The sequence below is a fragment of the Dendroctonus ponderosae genome, unplaced genomic scaffold, assembly GCF_020466585.1.
Source record: "Dendroctonus ponderosae isolate FM_Combo_2020 unplaced genomic scaffold, Dpon_F_20191213v2 Dpon_F_20191213_11, whole genome shotgun sequence".
NCBI classification, from domain to species: domain Eukaryota; kingdom Metazoa; phylum Arthropoda; class Insecta; order Coleoptera; family Curculionidae; genus Dendroctonus; species Dendroctonus ponderosae.
In genome coordinates this window covers 5,768,420-5,787,284 of record NW_026017213.1, presented here as the reverse complement: position 1 = coordinate 5,787,284, position 18,865 = coordinate 5,768,420, and the positions used below count along the sequence as shown (strand labels likewise).

Genomic DNA, 18,865 nt, shown 5'->3' with positions numbered 1-18,865 from the left:
GCTCAAAAAACGCTTTAAATATACCGTAAATATGGAGTACTCTGAAGCTGAAACTTGTGACGTGTTTTTCAATGAGTTTGTTGCATTCACATGCTTCCTTGACATGAAATTGATGTAAAATTCAAATATTACGGAAAACGTCAAAGTGTACTTTGACGACATCAATGCCAACCTTATTGTTAAATGAACTTCTAGATTTTGAAGGCGTTTTGTGTTAAATCTCAATTTTCTAAAGTTTTTTTTAACTCATGTCACTGTCATGTAATGTCAAAAATGTCATTAACAGTACTAAAGATGCCCCTTGGAAATGTCAATGCCAAAACCAATCCGTACAAACTCAAATGTTGTCAGCATCAAAAACTATAAAGCGAGCGTCAATCAGATGCCAATTTTTGCCGGTTATGTCGCTAATGTCATTTTTCTGTGTGACGTTTGCCAAAGCCATTGCCACAAATTACACCAAAAGCAATATTTGAGTGCCTCAAGGCCGTCATTATTAGATGCCAATGTCAAAAGCAGCGATTTGTCGCGTCAAACTAAATGACTATTTAAGAAGGAATTTCAGCCAATGTCATTTGTAAACGTCAAAATATGAAATAAATTGTTTTTGAAAATTTAGTTTTTTTAAGAAATGTCGGAACTTGGTTAAAATATTGCAAGTTTCGCGATGGCATGTTATTGCGCAACTTTTCCCTAGTCGAGCCGACCTCGCACCTTCTCTAATAACCGAGATATCCATGCTGGCGCTTGTAAATCGTCCCTTTTCAGGTTTCAACCCTAAATTGTCCCTAAACTACTGTAAAATTGCTCGCAAATTGCCTTGATCCAATTGATTGACATTCGAGAAGCCACCATCAGCTTCCCATCTACTACCACATCTTCAAAGCCAACAACGCTTTTCCGCTATCTGCTGGCGTTGACTTTGGATCTAATTCCAGTTTATTATTGACAAACAGATAAAGTTCCCTTATCTTCGATGCTAGTGCCTTATCTGTGGAATGTCGCCCCGTATAGTTTAGCAACAACTGTTCGATGCATTCTAACGTAATTTTCTTTTTTTTTCAGGTAAGTCTGACAACAACCGTTTGCGTAAGAGGGTGTTTGTGGGTAAGTGCGCCCCCTAGTCCTAGCTGAAAGTCAACGTTCGTTTCAACGCCACCAGGGCCGTAGCTCTTTTTCCATAGTCAAACGGAATTCGCTATGCAGCTGATTAGTTGAGCGCATTTTGCAGTTTCAGGCGCGTTTTAGCCTTGATTCATCGCAACTACTGACGATGCATTTAGTTGCCACTTGCCAAAGCCAGTTTTCACCCTTTTCCAGTGGCGTGCCCCAACAATGAACTACGCCCTTTTCATCATCGGGTTGTAAACTGTTGATGTGCATTTAGGCTCATTTCAATGGTTTTACCAGGGTTGGGTAATAAGTGTGCAAAACTACGGTCAATTCGAACTCAAACCAGAGGACAAAATTGCAAAAGTTTGGATGTGAAAAGAAGTTTCTAATATGCTACCGTGACAACCAGATACGTCAAAAACAAATGCCACCTACTAGTGTTTGACATTGACCCACTGGATCAGTGGCGTGTTATTAAAAAGAAACACTGTGGAAAAAGAGGGCGATGAAGCGTCACTGTATCGAGCCCAAACGATACCATGTAAAATTTATTGATTAGCTGTTGAGTACTTGGTCCCCATCACGTGCCAGTTAGATGAGCTCAAAGGCCTTATCAGGGAAATGGATTAGATAAGACTCTGTTTACGAATTTCAATGGAAAACAGGCCGGAATCCACGAATCGGCCAATGTAGAGAAGAAAACCGATAGGATGTTTGAAGAAAATAAAAACGACTTGCGAACCCTTGAGACGTTCTGCGGAACGCAAAAACACTGTGCCAGAAATAGAGCAGTTACCTTTTCTGTTTGTGTCTGCTCTGCGGAGCTATTTCGGGCCGCTCTGCATTATTTTGACGGCGTTTTCGGCCCGCGCCTAAACCGAAATGCTAAACGGACCCATCAAAGAAGAATGAATCGTTTTCCAAATGCTTCCACGCCGATAATCAAACTCGTGGCCAAAACAACATTCACCGTTAATGTCGCTTTAATCGAAATTCCATGCCGATGCCACCGATGTTCATTAATAAGATGACCAATGCCTGGTCTCTCTCACCTGTTGCGGTGATAGTTAATGTTGGTGTATGCATAATAAAATGCAATAAAAGGGGTGCAAAAGTGCACCTTGTAACGCGATGCGTTTCCGCCCTGGGCGCAATTGAAATCAAGCCGCGGCCGATTTGTCAACTGGCAATTGCAACTGAAACCGAAACAAAATCCTGCCACGGCCGGCTCGAAGGACCAAAAGTTACAATGCTTCACATTTGGATGAAGTTGGCTGAGCATTTCTATGGCAACTAATCGACTAGTGACAGCTTTACCAACTGCCAACGTCATTTTTTTTCAGGTGCCAAACCGTTTTCAGCGTTCCCCTAAAGAAGACTTTTTTCCCCGATTTATTGGCCAAGAAATAACGAAGGTCTATTGTTCACACAATAAGTTGGTGCCCTTTCAGTCTTCAATTCCAAAATAGTTTTTTAACTTTCAAAGTATCTAAGTTTCAAAAGATACAGACAAAAATATCAAAACGTTGGTTGCGTTCATATGATGCGATTGACTGAAGCAAAATTGAAACGTTTCTTGATTGACATTTTTAAGTCATTTTGCGCTTGACCTGTCCGTCAACTGTCAGTAGATCAATGTGACATTAATCCGTCACCAGTGACGTTCAAATTGTGGTTTACGCGATTGACTTGCTAGGGGGCGTGGTCGTTGCATGAAATGCCGAGTTTCTATTGGGTAGTTTTGTTACAGCCAAACGTCAAAAATCATAATATCGAATTTGGGTCCACAAATCAAGTTTGAAGACATCGAACTGCTGCTGGGCCAGCATGGCAGCGTCATTCATTGTGATAAACTTACATCCAAAGATCCGGCCACCCAAGTGGTCCAAATCACCTATGAAACAACTGAGCAAGCGCAACAGTAAGTACCACTTGAATCGATTAAGTTTAGTAGAAAAAATCACCCGAATTCTTATGGCCTCTTCCATAACATTTGAATTCAAACTATGGATGGTTAGAAACGCCAGTGATAGTGTTAATATTTCGCACGAATTTCGGGGCTTTTAGGCCGTGGTGAACAAGCGCAGCACCTCTGAAGATTGAAGGCACTTGCGCGTGCGAAACGTCAGAATAAAACGATTTTTCACGACAGCCTAAAAGCCTGGAAAACTCATCCCAATCTTAACTCATAGGCGAGTACAAAATACCCATTTTCGACGCATCAAAGTACCAAAATGAGAATCGATTTTCTCCACTCAAGTGACGAATCGAGCAATTTTCCATTCAGGATGGTTGGACACGCGACGGGGGAAACGTTGTACTTGCACAAAACCGATTGTTTTAATAAAGCGGGTATTTAAAATCAAATTGTGGCGATATGCGGTGATTATCGACGATAAGCACCGTCTTAATCGAGAAATAATTCGATCCGAGGCTGAATAATTACCGAAACACGTCGGGCAGGTGCCTCCGAAGGAGGCTTGTGCCCAACTCGTCGTTTTGCGTTTATTTTTTTTGTTTCGCATATGTTTTGCGGTTGGGGCCTTTTTAACTGGTTGCCTCGTTAGGGATCGAAATCCGCAAATTTCGATGGTTACCGTTAACTTGGAGCCCTTTAAGCTCCCTTCTGCTTGGATTCGCGCTCGTTTGTTTCGATCGTTGAATCAATCGAAGACTGTTTCCTAAGAATTCAATGAATCGAATGCGAAAAGTGCTTAGAAGTCGGATTACTTAAACATGTCACGACTGGAAAAACCACAGCCTGTTTGGGACTTCTTCGACATGAAAACGCATCAAATGAATCAATACGAGTGCGTGAAACACGCATATATCACAGTTTTCGATCGTTACAACAATCCAAGTGGCCAATGTCGTGTTGTAAACATTCAGAAGGCAACAGTTCAATAACACCGGAAGACTGGATAAGTATAATAATAATAATTGTTGTTGGCGCTGCAAAACTGGGTAAGCGGCCCGATATGCATAATGTAAATTAGCGTTATTGCCCCAGTCGAGTGGAGATTCAGTTCGGGATTTATTATCAGTTTTTCCCCCATTCAAACATCGGCCTGAAGTTGAATTTTTCATATGGTTTTGCGAAGTTTTTTTTTTATTTTGTCAAATTGCCCATTCAAATCCAGTTACATACCATTAAAAATGCACACAAAACAGGCCTGGCGCCTTCAGAGTGAAAAAAAAGTCTATGCAAAGTCTATTGAGACAACGTAAATTGGGCAATGCGGTAAAGATGGGATGGATTTGATTGGTCCGAGCTCGATTTCAATTTTTGGCCTGGAGTTGTTAATAAGTCTCAATAGACTTTACTCTCTTGGAAATGCTAAATGAAAAATAGCTGCGAGTTTTCACTTCAAAATGCATCAAAAAACTTAATTTTCACGAAACTTCTAATCGGGAATTCGACTAGTCAAAGCGGGGAGGAAAATTGAAAAAAGAGGCTGTGTTTAATAACCGTACAAAAGTAATAAACAAGAATTACTGACACTTGAAAGTACCAATCGGAAGTTCATTTAAGTGAAAACTACCGAACCTATTTGGATCGCTTAATGTCCGTTTGAAGCAGTCGTCGGAGCACTTGAGTTCAGTTTGTTGCTCTAGCAAGCCAAATTAATGTCGATGTAAACTTTATCATTAAGCAGCCAATAAATCGGCTTCAAATCACACATTGAAATCAAGTGTCACATCGAAATGTCACTAAAAACATCCTGTATGTCATTAAGCGTCAAGTTTCCGAAAAAAATACATTTGTTTTGACGTATTTCTCGAAAATTTCCATGATGTGTCATAATTGACTGTCAATGTGACAACTGGTTTGAAGCATTACTTCACGAGAAATACTTCAATTATACGTCAAATTAATCGAATTTTTGTAAGCATTTCCATTTTTTCCGGAAATTTGACGTTTTATTTATAGGAACATGATACATCATCTCATAGTGAATTTAATGGTATTCACCCATATGAGCTGATACACAGGGTGTTCAATTTGAAAAAATATGATTAAAACCGGTTTTTTAAGCTGACTGTTCACCAGCATGAAGTATTTCATTCTCAATAGCCGTTGAAAAGACTATACCTACCTTTAAAAGGATGGTAATAGTAAACTAATTGCGAATTAAGAAGAGGTTATAATAATTCAAGTAAAAACTAGTAAGAAGAGGGTGATATTGAGTTGTTTTGTTGCAGAGCTGTTGTTCAGTTGAATGGAGTCGAAGTGGAGGGCAAAGCGATCAAAGTGGAGCTGGCGGTGGAGAAGCGATCGCGACGGGGGCCGCGAGGTCCGGGAGTCCCATTTGGGGTCGTTCCCGGACCAAGTCGACAAACAGACTTTCCACTGCGAATTCTAGTACAAAGTGATATGGTAAGCATGCAGCCACTCCATACATCAAACACTTGATCAAACAGATGCTCAACCGTAGGTAGGAGCTATTATTGGAAGACAGGGTTCCACAATTAGGCAAATAACGCAAATGACCAGGGCGCGAGTGGACGTGCATCGGAAGGACAACGTTGGCTCATTGGAGAAGGCGATCACAATTTTCGGCAATCCGGAGAACTGCACCAACGCCTGCAAGAAGATCTTGGAGGTGATGCAGCAGGAGTCGAACAACACGAATAAAGGGTGAGTGATTGGAGGCGACGGCGCCTTGGGGGGCGTGGTTTGTGAAAAAATGCTCGGTTTTCCAGCGAAATCTCTTTGAAAATACTCGCCCATAACAACCTGATTGGTCGGATCATAGGGAAGGGTGGGAACACCATCAAGCGGATCATGCAGGAAACTGAGACCAAGATCACCGTATCGAGCATCAACGACATCAGCTCGTTCAATTTGGAGCGAATCATTACGGTCAAAGGCTCGATCGACAACATGAGCAAGGCGGAGGCGCAAATCAGCGCCAAATTGAGGCAAAGCTACGAGAACGATCTCCAAGCCATGGCTCCTCAAACCATGATGTTTCCAGGTAAAAATCAACTGTTCGTGCGCGTTTGCATGTTCAAAGTACGCCAATGTGCCTCATTTATATCGATCATTTATACAAGGAAACGCCGACAATTACCAAACCTGTACCTATTCAAACGCTAATATTAGACTAATACTATTTCCGTGAACTCTTTCCCCATTATCCGGGCACTTTTCCACCGAAATTATTGATGGGAAACCCCCAGTAAGGCGAATTTGGGACCAAAAAAGCTCATCGGCACTGGGAGGACTGTAAAATGAAAAATTAAGATACACTGTTGCCGAATTTCCGATCGAGTTCTCTGCGAATTTCTCAGTTTCGCTGTGAATGGCTTGAACAAACATGTTGATTTTGGCTTGCAGGTTTGCATCCAATGGCGATGATGGCCACTGCAGGCATTGGGTATGGATCGCGTGGCCTGTACGCAGGCCAGGCTCCCTATCCAGCGGGAGTTTTCCCATCTACAGGGCTCAGTCATAGCCAAGCAGCCGATGTTCAAGAATCAACCTACTTGTACATTCCAAACAACGCCGTCGGCGCCATCATTGGAACCAAAGTGAGCGCAGCCCGACATCATTTTAATTTGGTCCGACTGAGAATTGTTGATTGCAGGGCTCGCATATCCGCAACATTATTCGCTTTTCGGGCGCTTCGGTCAAAATCGCCCCACTGGACGAGTCGAAGCCGCAAGAAACGCCTAGCGAACGACGCGTTACCGTTGTGGGAACCCCTGAAGCGCAATGGAAGGTAATTTTTTTTAATTGTCTCCAATAAATGCACCGGGATATATGCGCTTGTTAATGTTAACGATAGACGTAATATCAACTGTTAGTTTGAGCGTGAGAGGTTATCCATGGCTCACCGTATAGAAAATCCATGTCCCAACATCTTTTCTTGTTGGCGTTTTTGTGGAAATGGATTTTCTTCTGCAGTTTTTACGCATTCATAAAATGACAAAGGACAGGTGACAGCGCTTTGACAGACAGCGGAGAGAGAGAAATGGCGACCTTCCGGTCTTGACGTTTGCTGTCATCGGCTGATGTCAACAGTTACCAATTTACCCAAATCAAACGCCAATGAATCAGCATATCCATACGACGCATCAATAAAAACACAACAATTTTTCCCGAGTGGGCGTAGTTTCATCTCCCGTTTGTATTTGTAGGCGCAATATTTGATCTTCGAGAAGATGAGGGAGGAGGGCTTCGTGGCCGGCTCGGATGATGTGAGACTGACAGTGGAAATTTTGGTGCCCAGTTCGCAAGTGGGCCGCATCATCGGAAAGGGCGGCCAGAATGTGCGCGAGCTGCAAAGAGTCACTGGAAGTGTTATCAAGTTGCCCGAGCAAGGAGCCACGCCGCAAGAAGATGAAACCACTGTACATATCATTGGACCATTCTTTAGTGTTCAGGTGAGACCCAGAGGATGTTTAGCCGACAAAGCTTTGACGGGGGTATTTTGCCTCGCATTAAGTGAGGTTATTATCTGATGATCGGGGTGATAGTGATAGATTATCGAGAGTGATTGGTTTTGTCGTTTGCAGTCGGCTCAACGAAGAATTCGCGCGATGGTATTGCAAGCCATTCCGGCGCCAGCGGGCGCAAGGCCGCGCCCAGCGCGCCCAGCGAAAGAGGGTAGCACTCAATCGCAGCCCGAGGCGCAAACACCCGAACAACAATAGAGACCAGTCAACAACATTCACTGCCTTGCGCATAGGTTTCACATACCTTATTGTATAGGACCATCTCGAGGCCTTCCACTACTTGCAATATTCATTTTCCGATTGCTTTTCCTTCTATGGTTTTTGATGGTTTCCAGTCAGTCAGTCAGTCAGTTCAGTGCGAGAGGGCGCGCGAGCAGCTTTCGCCCCCCCATTTTCCCGATACATGTAAGTGTTAAGCGTCTAAGTGGAAAGTTTGGAGAACAGTTAGTGGAATATGGTATGTCAACTCCGTGCCTACACTACAATCTACCTCAAGAAATCAAAATATATTTTAGATTTATAGCCATACAAATTTCCGTTATTTTTACCGCAACCAACCATTGCAACCTCAGCGTTTGAGATGCTTTGTCATTTTTCCTTAACAGTTTTAATTGCTTGTTTTACCTGATTGTACCACGTGTGGTTCAATAGCGCGGCCTGCATGAGGACGGCTAAAGACGAAACTGGGCATTTGCGAAAAAAATCCTTAAAGCTTGTTAGCCTAACCAAAAAAAAAAAAAAAATGCGTACATGCAGGCCCAAATTGCGCCACACTATATATGAACTACCAAAGATACGAACCTCTATGCGCAATCAAGAATGTGCATCGAAACGCCCCGCCCGACGGCGGCAAATTTGGATTTCCATTATGATAAAATGCAACAAACAACAACAACCAACAACAATTCTATTAGTCACAAAAAGACAAAAACGAAACAAGAAGACGCCAAAGTTCCTGAAAAAGGGCGGCAGCCAATGAAGGCGCGACGCTTCGTGGGCTGGCGCCGCATTATTTCTGAATGTGTGAATTTGAAGTGTTTTTTATATGACTAAAAAGACAATGTAAGACGTGAATGCTTCGGACTATTAAGTTAAATTACTTTAATTTTATTGTTAGGAGATTGTTAAATCGATATCTGGAACTGTTGCAGCCAGGGCTGGACAGTAATTTGTTTCATCGCCGGACCAGGCCTGGCTGCAACCTTGCAAAGGCTGCGGCCCCCAAAGGGGCGCAGTCGAAGAATTAATTGTTGCATAGACGATAAATACCAGATAGGACTAGCAAGGTGGACTCTATCTTGCTGGCGGCATGGTGCCTTGCGTCAAGGCCATCCGCATCCCTAATAGTACAAAGGAAAATCAAGAGGGAAGTGGGCCCGCCCAGGCCTTGCCCCCTTGTGGGGAAATTGTAAAAATTGAATATTTTTGATAAAAAAAATTGTTTGTTGGGGAGGATATTTTTTTGTTAAGAGCGTTTTAAGTATAGCGGGGTCGCTATTTTTAAAATTGTGAAAAAAATGGATATATTTATTAGATTTTTTATGTATAAAATTTTTTAAATTATTTGTAAAGGTTTATAAAGTGTGCCAAAGTGCAAGAATGTTACCAGATTTGTTTAAACGAAAAAAAAATGAAAGGGTTCATGTATTTATTTCCGGCAGCAGATAAGAGCAGTTCAAGCACTTGCCCACCGACATTCGGGACGAAACAAAGCAAATCTTTCAAAAAGTTCACACAAAAACCACACAAAACGAGCGCTAATGCATAGGCAATCCATTTATTTCACACGATATCGAAAAGAAACTACAGTATGTAATACTTGGAAGCATTCCGGGTCAATCAATACGCGAGCCGCATGCTCCAATATTACCTACTAACAACGTTAGGAATTTTCCAGGCCGCTACAAAATCCAAAAAAAAATCGACAAAATCCCCCCGTTCTCGGAAGAACCTCCCACTATGGCGGGGGGGCTTTTCGGGAAAACGACGCGATTTTTCGTTTCAGACCCCCTCCCAAAATTGCCCGCTACTTTTAGGCACCAGAACGGGTAACCTCCGCAGCGTAGCAACCCAATAATTCACCCAACGACGTCAGTCACATGCTGTTCCCCATATACAGGGTGTTTCCGCATTTAAGTGCCGCCCGACTAACCGCAATCAACTAGCGAAAATATCCAGAAAAATCCACTCAACTTTCTAATAAACAAATATTTCCCAAAACCTGCATAGCGTCACCCGCAGATTGCTTTAAGAGGGCCACCTTATACACGGTGGCGCTAAATCTGGGCGACTTTATTCAACTACATAGTTTTTTAAGAGACTTTAAACAAGTCAATAGTTTTTTTTATTTATTTTTTTACAGAAATGTCTCCCTGAAAACATTTGTTTTCAAATTACTTTTTATCCCTAATCTCCATGTCATTCTATATGGCGAGAGCAGTTCCTTTCTCTATTGAATAGTTCCTCACTTTGACAACTTTTGACTGACCGATGAAATGTCAATGTCGCTCTAAGTTTGACGTTTTTGAAGACCATATTGGCCACCTACTAATTTTACAACTGCCAGTTCACATTAAGATGCATAAGAACGGATCAAATTCTGCGTCCGTTGATGCAAAAACTTATAGGGTGTCCCACATAAAAAGCCAGTAATTTGCCTTGATATTTGGGGTGTTCAATTGAAAAAAACACACGTAATGTTTGTGGGGACACCCTTGTATGGTGCAAGGTAACTTTAAAATGTCCCTGACTGAAATTCTTTGCCCGCAAATTGTACAGGGTGGCACAAATGGCGAATTAATTCTCTTTGGTGATTTTTCTGATTATTTTCGGTAGCGGTTGAATCGAACGCACTTTAAACATGGACCAGCCTGTAGACAAACAGCAATCCGCATGTTTATAGATATGGAACGCTTACAGTTTCATTGGATGGTAGAATTTAATCGATCCGACCCAGTTGATAATCGTTGAAACCATATTATTAACCAAATTCGTCGGCTTTTTACCTCCCAGTCTTACACATAGATTGTTTAGGCAACATCAGAGTGGATGTGCAAAGTGACTTGATGTCTATACCGAGCGCACTCGATGCACTCGGTATGAACATTCCGGGCCGCATCCACACTGACAAAACGACTATAAGTAAATCAGAATCAGATGATCCGCAATCGGCAATCAACAAGCACATTGAAGCCGCATCAACATTTAGCTATTTGCATTAAACTATGGGTATAATAGTGCCTAACGAAACCTGTATACGGGTAATATTGACGTTTAGTATAAATATGAAGGTTTTTTGTGTAGTTTCACTAATTATTACGTTTTTTCTTTAAATATATTATTAGTGATAATGCGCCCTCTTCAGGTCGATGAGTTTCCTTTTCCTCGTTACTGGCTAGCAGTCAATTTTACTCGTTTATCAGTTGAAATGTCTAGATTAACATAAAAGTTGGTAGTCTGTACACAAACCCCACTTTGAAAACTTGCTGCTTCACGCGTTTCAGTACTGTTAAGGTCTTTATTCGTCAACTAGCTTAACCAATTAAGCCTCCGTTATCGCCTATCAGAGGCCCTTATTATAACCGACATTGTAACTCATGTTTTATCCGTATCCGTACACTTGATTGATTGATTATTGCAAGTGACGAATATATTTTTTTAATTTACTTAGTTTATAGTACATGTTAATGCTGGAAGGAGACTGATCGTGCAAACCAGCCCGCTGTAGATTTAGTAGAGCTTGGACGCGGATAGTAGCAACTTATTGATAACAACCAGGACCGTCTCAATCATCAGTTCCGCGCACTTGAAAATCAGTAGCTTTGGTAGATAGAGAGATTGACCTTTACCGTGAAGTATTGAAACTATCCGCCGGTCTAAGGAGTTAAACTACCTCAGTAATTATATAATATTTCTATAAAACATTAATTTTGTTGTTCATGTTTTACTTGGGTATCATAAGTTAAGAGTCTGGTGAATGCTATTTGTAAAATAAATCATTCTTCCGTTTGCAACATTAATTAACTATAGGTAATAGTCGGTATATAAATATACATATATATTGTGTGCCATTGCTTCATCGCGAACCCCACAAATGTTGTACATGCGGTTCCATCGAGACGCCCATCTTTCAATCCGGCCGATCGATCGAACCGCCCTCCCTTTACAGTAGTTTGTTAATTGAGGTGCTTCAATATAAATATATAGATCAAGCAAAACATCAACATCTACAAACGTTTATAATTCGTCTCAGGACTTACTCAGGTTGTTTTTTAATGGGAGTAAACAATATTTTACATAAAGAGTTATACACAAGTTAGACTAACGTCGAGCCGATGGATGGCCCGATCCGGTTTACCCGATCGGTTAATATGTAGATGATGATGCATGATGGTTAGGATAAATCAATGTAATTGCATATTGTTCTTTTCACGTTTCTGTTTGTTGATGGCATACAACCAATCTGGTTACATTTATTCAAACTTCAATCGTTTAAGTTAAAATAAATAGTGTTCCCTTAATTTTGCAGTTTCATTTTCAACACCTACACTTCCAAAAGTGAACCATTTTTAAACCAAGTTTAAAGGTCGCGACTCTCCGGAACGACATCAACGCACAGGGAAAGCACAAATTATATCTTCTAGAGCAAAGAGTGGATTTTATATGATTTGCCTGTAATTGCGTGTCCAAAACGTGGGAATTCCGTTCAAAATTATCGGTTTTTTGGGTTTTAACGCATAAGAATACCACGTTTTTATGAACATTTTCGTGCTCAAAGAACTCAAAAATTGCCGTCTATTCGCTTGTCCAAAATGTACAAATTTCCCAATTTTTTTCCTCACATTCAAGCTCTGATCGTCTAATCCAAATCAGCAGTAGCACGCTTAATATAGATTTCAGCAAAAAATTCCACATCTTTGTAGATATTGCCGACCTCAATTCAGTGGCGTGCTTTGGTTCTTGATCCGGTTTGATTTCAAATATTTTCATGGAAAGCCACTTAATAGAATGAAGGAAAAATAACTTTCCGAAGAAATCTTGTTGGTTTGCGAGAAAAAAAATAAAACGTGAAAATGCGGGCGGAAATCCTCTAGTGAGTTTTTCGACAAAAATTTCTTTTGTAAAACTTCAGCTGCCGCAAAATGTTTAGTTCTTTCAAAAGTTGTTCAGGCATGGGAGAAAGAAGGCCAGTTTGAAGCTTTAAGCGCTAATAAAATTGCCAATCAAGCGGGTTTTCTTGCAGTCAAGAAACAAGCACAGAAATGAAAGTGGAAGAAAAACAAGCACAAAGTAAGTAGGAAGGAAAATGAGAGCAGAGAAAAAGAAATCTAAGCCAATTGAAACAGCAGGAAATAAAGGGATGGATAGAAAACCAAAGACAAGGTCCCAAATTCCCACTAGCAAACAGAAGCAAGAACAAACGTGGAGAAAACACCGTTTTTTGCCGTTAAAAGTGCTAAAATTGAATCAAAACAGCGGCTGCTAATCATTCGCGTGATAATTCGGCAAAATTCGCAAATTGCAAATAATCCGACTATTTCATTTCCCAGCAATTACACTCATCCTCCGGATTCCATCTTAAACAATGTAATACTTTTGATGGGCAACCCAATTGTTCAATTGAGGCTAAATTGGGGCTAGAGTATCAGCCGAGCAATTGCCCACATTTAGAGTTCTGCAGCGTTCCATTTATAGAATCTTGCAGTTTACAAACCAAAGGAAGCAAGAATGGACGCGGAAGATCAAGTGAAAAAATACTTTGACTGGATTGATTATATGGTGTTTGCCATTATGTTGATCGTGTCCGCACTTGTCGGAGTGTATTTTGCGTTCTTCGCCAAAATCAAGCAAAACACCACTTCTGAGTATTTGATGGGCGGCAAAACTATGGGCATTTTTCCCATTTCCATGTCCCTCATTGCTAGGTGAGTACTAGTGGAAGATAACTAACTTTTGCACCCTCTATCAAGCAAACTAATTGGCCTGTAATATATTTAACATCTACAAATTCATAACTAAGATCTAGGGGTTTTGCGCTTTTTGTCGTTTATGGGTTTTCGCGCAGGACTCTTATCGCTTTTCCTCTTTCTGGCCTTCGACCTATCAATTGAGGTTTCTGAAAAATCCACTCGCGTTATCAAAACAATTCCGCATTGTGTTTCCATACGACATCCAGAAGTGAACAACTAACAAAACCTCTACTATTTTCTAAACTCACCTTGCTTGTTGCGTTCATTCAGCAGCTCCAAGTAGTAAAGTTTGGAGGAAGACATCGACTGCGTCTCAAAATCCTCTGGATCGACTGTATCCCATTTCGAAGGCACAAAGTACTGTAGTGGAATCTACGAAAAACCAAAATAATCGTTCGAATGGTTTCCAAACTAGAAAACTCTGCTCTAAACTTACCGTGGTTACTCGTTTCGGCTTGTCGATGTTCTTCAGCGGGTTTTTTTCGTCCAGCGGTTCCTCGCTGGTTGGCTTGAAATCGGCCTGAAACTGAAACAACCATTACAGATCCAGTAGCGAATACTCGGTGAGTTTCAGCATAACCAGTCTTAAGTTGCTGAACTAGTCTTAAGACTAACATGCAAAACTCCTCATTCTGGTTAATTTTACCCTATTAGGGACCACTTCAATTTTCGAGCAGCGTTGCGCGATTCGCGTCAACCAGAAGGAGCAGGTTCATAAACCACGCCCCAACGGGTCGGTGATAGTTAAATCGTAAAATAAGACGGGTATTTAAATGACGTCTGTAACGTCATTCTAGACAAGGAAATATATAGTATCCTGTATGAGGAAAAGAACGACTAGATAGTCGTTCACGCCGTAAACAACCTGACCGAGTGCACTTTGCCCGGTTCTTTTTGTTTATGGACTCGCTCCACGCAACACACATCAAACGCTATAGAAAATATAAACTGCTCCCAAACTGAAGTGCCCCAAAGAGTTTCCAAAAATGCGCTGTGGACTTTTGAAGTAAAGGGCTGCTTACTTTTGCGTATAGGCTGGAGGTCAGGAAGCTGATGGTGTCTAAATGGCGCAGAACTCGCAGGACTTTTGGGCCGAACTGGGTCTTTTCCGCGGGCTCAAAAGCAGCGAAGCTGCTCTTAAGATCGTTGAAGACTTGTTCTAATATGGCTTGAATGTTCACCCCCTTGGGCTCATTGGCGCAATTGCTCAACACGTCAGAGAGCAGATATACCCTAGAAAACCATCTTAGTAGAACAATGAAAGGATAGAGAAACCTTCACTACCTTGCCAATTTTCTGGCAGGGCGAGTGGTTGGATTGAACAAAGACTCTGTAATAATATCCAGAGAATCTTTAAGGGCCGCGGAGTGATTCAAGCAAAACACCATTGCTTCCGCGATGGAGCTGCGGCTCAAGTTCAAGCTCTGGATTATTTCGATTAGACGCTCGCATTGGTTGTCTGGAAACATTAACTCATGAACAGTAAAGAAACTTGGAAGATCGGCGGTTTTTACTCGACAAACTGCTGCTGGAGTCCAGGGAATTGACAAGCTCCTCGGGCATGCCTGCTTGATAGTTCGGGGCTACCGGCGGCAGCCAAATGGAGCCTCCAACAAACATTCTGAGTGCACACGAAAATTAGCAATGAACAGCTGGAAATCCGCACAATTACCTAAATGGCTGTAGTCTCCACTCCCGCGTAGAGTCCGCTTGCAGGACGCTAAACAGCTTCCATCTAGAACCACTTCGTTAGCACAAACATCCCTAGGGAAAAACCCCTTACTCGCCTATAATACACATGATTCGCCGACTTGTTGTCGAACAAGAAGCTGTACTCGGGATTGCTCAGCTCCTTATTCATAATCATTGCCTCAAATAGAGGGCCTTCTTTGACCACAAACTCCACCATGCGATTGATCAAGGCCAGCAGCTTTTTGTTAAGAGGAATTGTGACTTTCACTGTGGCTCCCTCCCAATCAGCCGCCTTGGATGGTTGAGCGTTGAAGGGCAGGCCACTGGATGGAGGAGGCAAATAGAGCTTCAACAGCTCGGGGGGGATGAAGACGGGATGAGTGGGCAAATCCACAGACTTTCCCCAGCCCACCCGCATATCAATGCGGTTCTTCATGTGGTTGAGCGCGCGTTCCGCATCGCGCCTGCTCATAAAAGCCACAAATCCGCAGTTGGTGTTCATGTTTTTAAACCGCTCTTTGCCTGAAGGAGAATGAGGAAGCTGGAATAGGAGAAAGACTAATGGGAAGAGAGAGGTTTACCTCTGGGCCACATAATCTTCACACTGGCCAAAGGCCCATAAATGCCGAATTCCTCCATTAGATTGGCTTCTGTCACATCGGTGTTGAGATTGGCGACGAAGAGATTGGTGGAGTTCGGGTCGCCACCATCGAAGTAGCTCAAAGCTGGACCTGACATGATTAGTTCCTCCTGAGAACCAAACAACGTTCCAAAACTCGGCCAGATCCCGTTAACCAGTTAAACCTTAAGTTTATCGCGCTCCCCCTTTTCAGAGTGGCGCTGCTTCAGCTCCTCTTTTAACAGCTCCAAGTTCGACTTGGGCTTGACTTTGCCTCGCTTCGGCTCCTCTCTCACCAGCTTTGCACACTCCAAAGCACTCGGCATGGCCGTGCTGGCTTTAATCAGTGGCGTCGGCTTGTACAGCTGGATTTCCAAAGGTTTCAGCTCGTTTTTATCGGCGAATAGAACGCCGGATTTCACAAACGTCTTGCTCGGCATTGGTGCCTCTTGAAACGACTTGACAAACTCTTGAAACACATGAGCAGTAGCCTCTTGCTCTTTGCGAAGCTTGCGCTCGTGCTCTCGTTTAGGCATAGTCGGGGTTTCTGAAATAATTAGGGAGGTGTGGGTTAGTAAGGGGGCGGAGCCTACTCTGTTTGGGTAGTTGTTCTTGTTCTCTCGGCTCTTGAGATTTAACCTATTGCAGTTACATCTCAGGCATCAGCCTGTTAGGGATCCCCGCTGAGATGTACACCTATGGAACCCAGTTCTGGATGACCTTAGTTTCGGAAGTTTTCGTCGCCATCATCATGGGCTACGCGATCCTGCCGGTTTTCTACCAGTTGAAAATCACCTCAACCTATGAGGTAGGTGGCGCACAAACGCCCACGCGACCGATAAATGAAGTAGCTTCCTTTTAAAGTACTTAAACCTCCGGTTCAGCAACACTGTCCGCATGTTAGGAACCATCATGTTCCTCGCCAAGATGCTCCTCTACATCCCCATAGTCATTTACGTGCCGGCATTGGCTTTCAGTCAAGGCAAGTATTCGATTGAGTAAGTATTGGACTAGGAGATCCAGTTCGGACGTTTCGCGCAATGAAACCCTCACTAATTGAATGGTTTATTTCAGTTACAGGCATTAATCTACATCTGGTGACGCCGGTGGTTTGCATAGTTTGCATCTTCTACACGACCTTAGTAAGTAGCGAGATCAGCGCCTTTCTAGCAGGTGCCCCAGCCATTGTCCCATCATGGTGCGAAAGTCGCCGGAGCTCAAAAGCATGCCCGGCATTAAAGCCATGAAAATGACCAAAGCGGTCAAAGAGGGGCTGTCGAGCAGAAGAAACGGCGAAATCACCATCAGCAGCGGCAGTAGAACCGAAGCCATGAGAGCGATCATCAGTATTATCAGCATCAGCTCATCTTCTTCGGGCAGCGCGTAAGCCGGCGAAACCCCGCGGGCGCTCACTGCTTTCGACTGCGCCATGATCTTATGGTGTAGATGACAATGATTTTGACTGATGTAGAACCTGGTGCCTCTACTGTTACTCTATTAATAGAGCTGATCTTCCAGGGCGGGCTGAAGGCTGTGGTATGGACGGACACCATCCAAACGGCCGTAATGTTTGGAGCCTTGGTGATTACTGTGGTGGTCGGAACTGTGCGAGTGGGGGGCGTCAAGGAAGTCTGGAAACGGAACTCTGAAGGAGGCAGGATAGAATTTTTTGAGTAAGTCGCCCTAAACGATGGATAGAATCGAACTGTGGCTGGATCAATGCAATGGGGTTCTCATAGAATGGATCTAGACCCCACCATCCGCCACTCCTTCTGGACAGTGACCATTGGCAACTTCTTCTACTGGCTGGCCTCTTGCTCGATTAACCAGGCGATGGTCCAACGATGTCTGGCAATGCCCACACTCGCATCAGCTCGCATGTAGGCCTTAATCCAGACCTCCACACTCTTTGCAACTACAGCAAATGTTTCATAGAACCATCGGAATCTTGGTTGTGGGTCTTTGGGTGTTGGTGTCAATGTGCTGCTACATGGGCCTGGTGATCTACGCCTACTACCAGAAGTGCGATCCAGTCACAAGAGGCTGGATTGATAAATCCGACCAGTTGCTGCCCTACTTTATCATGGATACTCTTGGCGACATCCCAGGCCTGCCAGGCATGTTTGTTAGTGGAGTGTTCAGTGCAGCTTTGAGGTACTTGCGCATTTTACTTCAAGTCTTATTGTGTTTTTTTATGTGAATTTCYGGCTTAAGACATCGTCCATTTGTAAAGTAGCATATATGTAAAAACAACTTGCCAACCTATGGAATCTTGCGCAATTTAGTTCTCAATTTCAACAAAGTAGTCGATTTTCTGTACTTTTCCCGTACCTGCTCACTGATTTGTATGCAGCTCRATGTCCACCGGACTAAACTCGATGACCGGAGTGATTTTTGAGGACCTGATTAAGCCGCGACTAAAGCGGCCGTTGACTGAAGCCCAGGCCAGTTTTCTGATGAAAATGATCGTCGCAACAATCGGAGTGATTTGCGTGGGGCTGGTGTTCGTCGTGGAGAAACTCGGGACGTTAATCCAGGCCGCTGGAAGCATCGGAGCGATCACTGCCGGGCCCTTATTGGGCGTGTTCTGTTTGGGAATGTTCTTTCCAGGGGCCACTCCAGAGGTAAATTGCTCCCTAGTATCCACTTTTAGGTGATTTCTGTCCGTTTCAGGGGGCTCTGGTTGGGGGGCTTTTAAGCGGCGCATTCATCACATGGATCTCCGTGGGATCTCAAACCGATATTGCCCATGGGATTATCCGATTTCCCCAAAAATCCGTTTCGGTGGAAGGATGCAGCGCCGACTGGGTGGCCGACTACTTAAGCATCACGTTGTCGTCCGATTCTCCTAAGAAGGTGCCGGAAGCGGCTTTTTTCCTTTACAGAATCTCCTACATGTACTACACGCCATTGGGTACAATAGGGGCGATTGCTATCGGATTGGTTGTCAGCTATTTAACCGGTAAGGAATAGCAAATTTGGAACGCAGCACTTTACAATCAGGGGCGGG

At 43.1% G+C, this 18,865-nt stretch overlaps 4 protein-coding genes across 4 annotated transcripts in view; 2 read left to right on the top strand and 2 right to left on the bottom strand.

The window, feature by feature from the left end:
• LOC109537601 (ATP-dependent RNA helicase bel) overlaps positions 1-18,865 on the bottom strand; it is an 86,232-nt gene that overhangs the window by 7,145 nt on the left and 60,222 nt on the right. The gene's annotated exons all lie outside the window — the stretch shown is intronic.
• Positions 2,864-12,095, top strand: LOC109537580 (insulin-like growth factor 2 mRNA-binding protein 1; the record flags this gene model as incomplete). The annotated part of the gene is given in 8 exon segments (XM_048662409.1): positions 2,864-3,034; positions 5,317-5,491; positions 5,550-5,752; positions 5,818-6,092; positions 6,455-6,648; positions 6,705-6,839; positions 7,258-7,503; positions 7,636-12,095. Coding segments are annotated over 8 exon segments (1,537 nt in total), but the record flags the coding sequence as incomplete, so codon positions are not given.
• LOC109537569 (sodium-coupled monocarboxylate transporter 1) overlaps positions 13,220-18,865 on the top strand; it is a 7,274-nt gene continuing 1,628 nt past the window's right edge. Inside the window, exons 1-9 of the mRNA XM_019904355.2 lie at positions 13,220-13,499; positions 16,504-16,663; positions 16,720-16,837; positions 16,930-16,997; positions 17,374-17,528; positions 17,595-17,735; positions 17,791-18,009; positions 18,209-18,479; positions 18,529-18,817. Coding sequence (XP_019759914.2) covers positions 13,303-13,499; positions 16,504-16,663; positions 16,720-16,837; positions 16,930-16,997; positions 17,374-17,528; positions 17,595-17,735; positions 17,791-18,009; positions 18,209-18,479; positions 18,529-18,817 — 1,618 coding nt within the window. The 5' untranslated portion in view covers positions 13,220-13,302. The remainder of the gene's footprint in view (positions 13,500-16,503; positions 16,664-16,719; positions 16,838-16,929; positions 16,998-17,373; positions 17,529-17,594; positions 17,736-17,790; positions 18,010-18,208; positions 18,480-18,528; positions 18,818-18,865) is intronic.
• The window catches only part of LOC125502919 (U2 snRNP-associated SURP motif-containing protein-like), a 7,031-nt gene continuing 1,698 nt past the window's right edge, over positions 13,533-18,865 (bottom strand). The window contains exons 2-11 of the mRNA XM_048662410.1: positions 16,041-16,402; positions 15,818-15,986; positions 15,332-15,758; positions 15,217-15,279; positions 15,059-15,165; positions 14,829-15,003; positions 14,567-14,777; positions 13,981-14,070; positions 13,793-13,916; positions 13,533-13,690 (exon numbers count right to left, since the gene is read on the bottom strand). Of these exons, the coding sequence (XP_048518367.1) occupies positions 13,590-13,690; positions 13,793-13,916; positions 13,981-14,070; positions 14,567-14,777; positions 14,829-15,003; positions 15,059-15,165; positions 15,217-15,279; positions 15,332-15,758; positions 15,818-15,986; positions 16,041-16,391 (1,818 nt within the window). The 5' untranslated portion in view covers positions 16,392-16,402 and the 3' untranslated portion in view covers positions 13,533-13,589. The remainder of the gene's footprint in view (positions 13,691-13,792; positions 13,917-13,980; positions 14,071-14,566; positions 14,778-14,828; positions 15,004-15,058; positions 15,166-15,216; positions 15,280-15,331; positions 15,759-15,817; positions 15,987-16,040; positions 16,403-18,865) is intronic.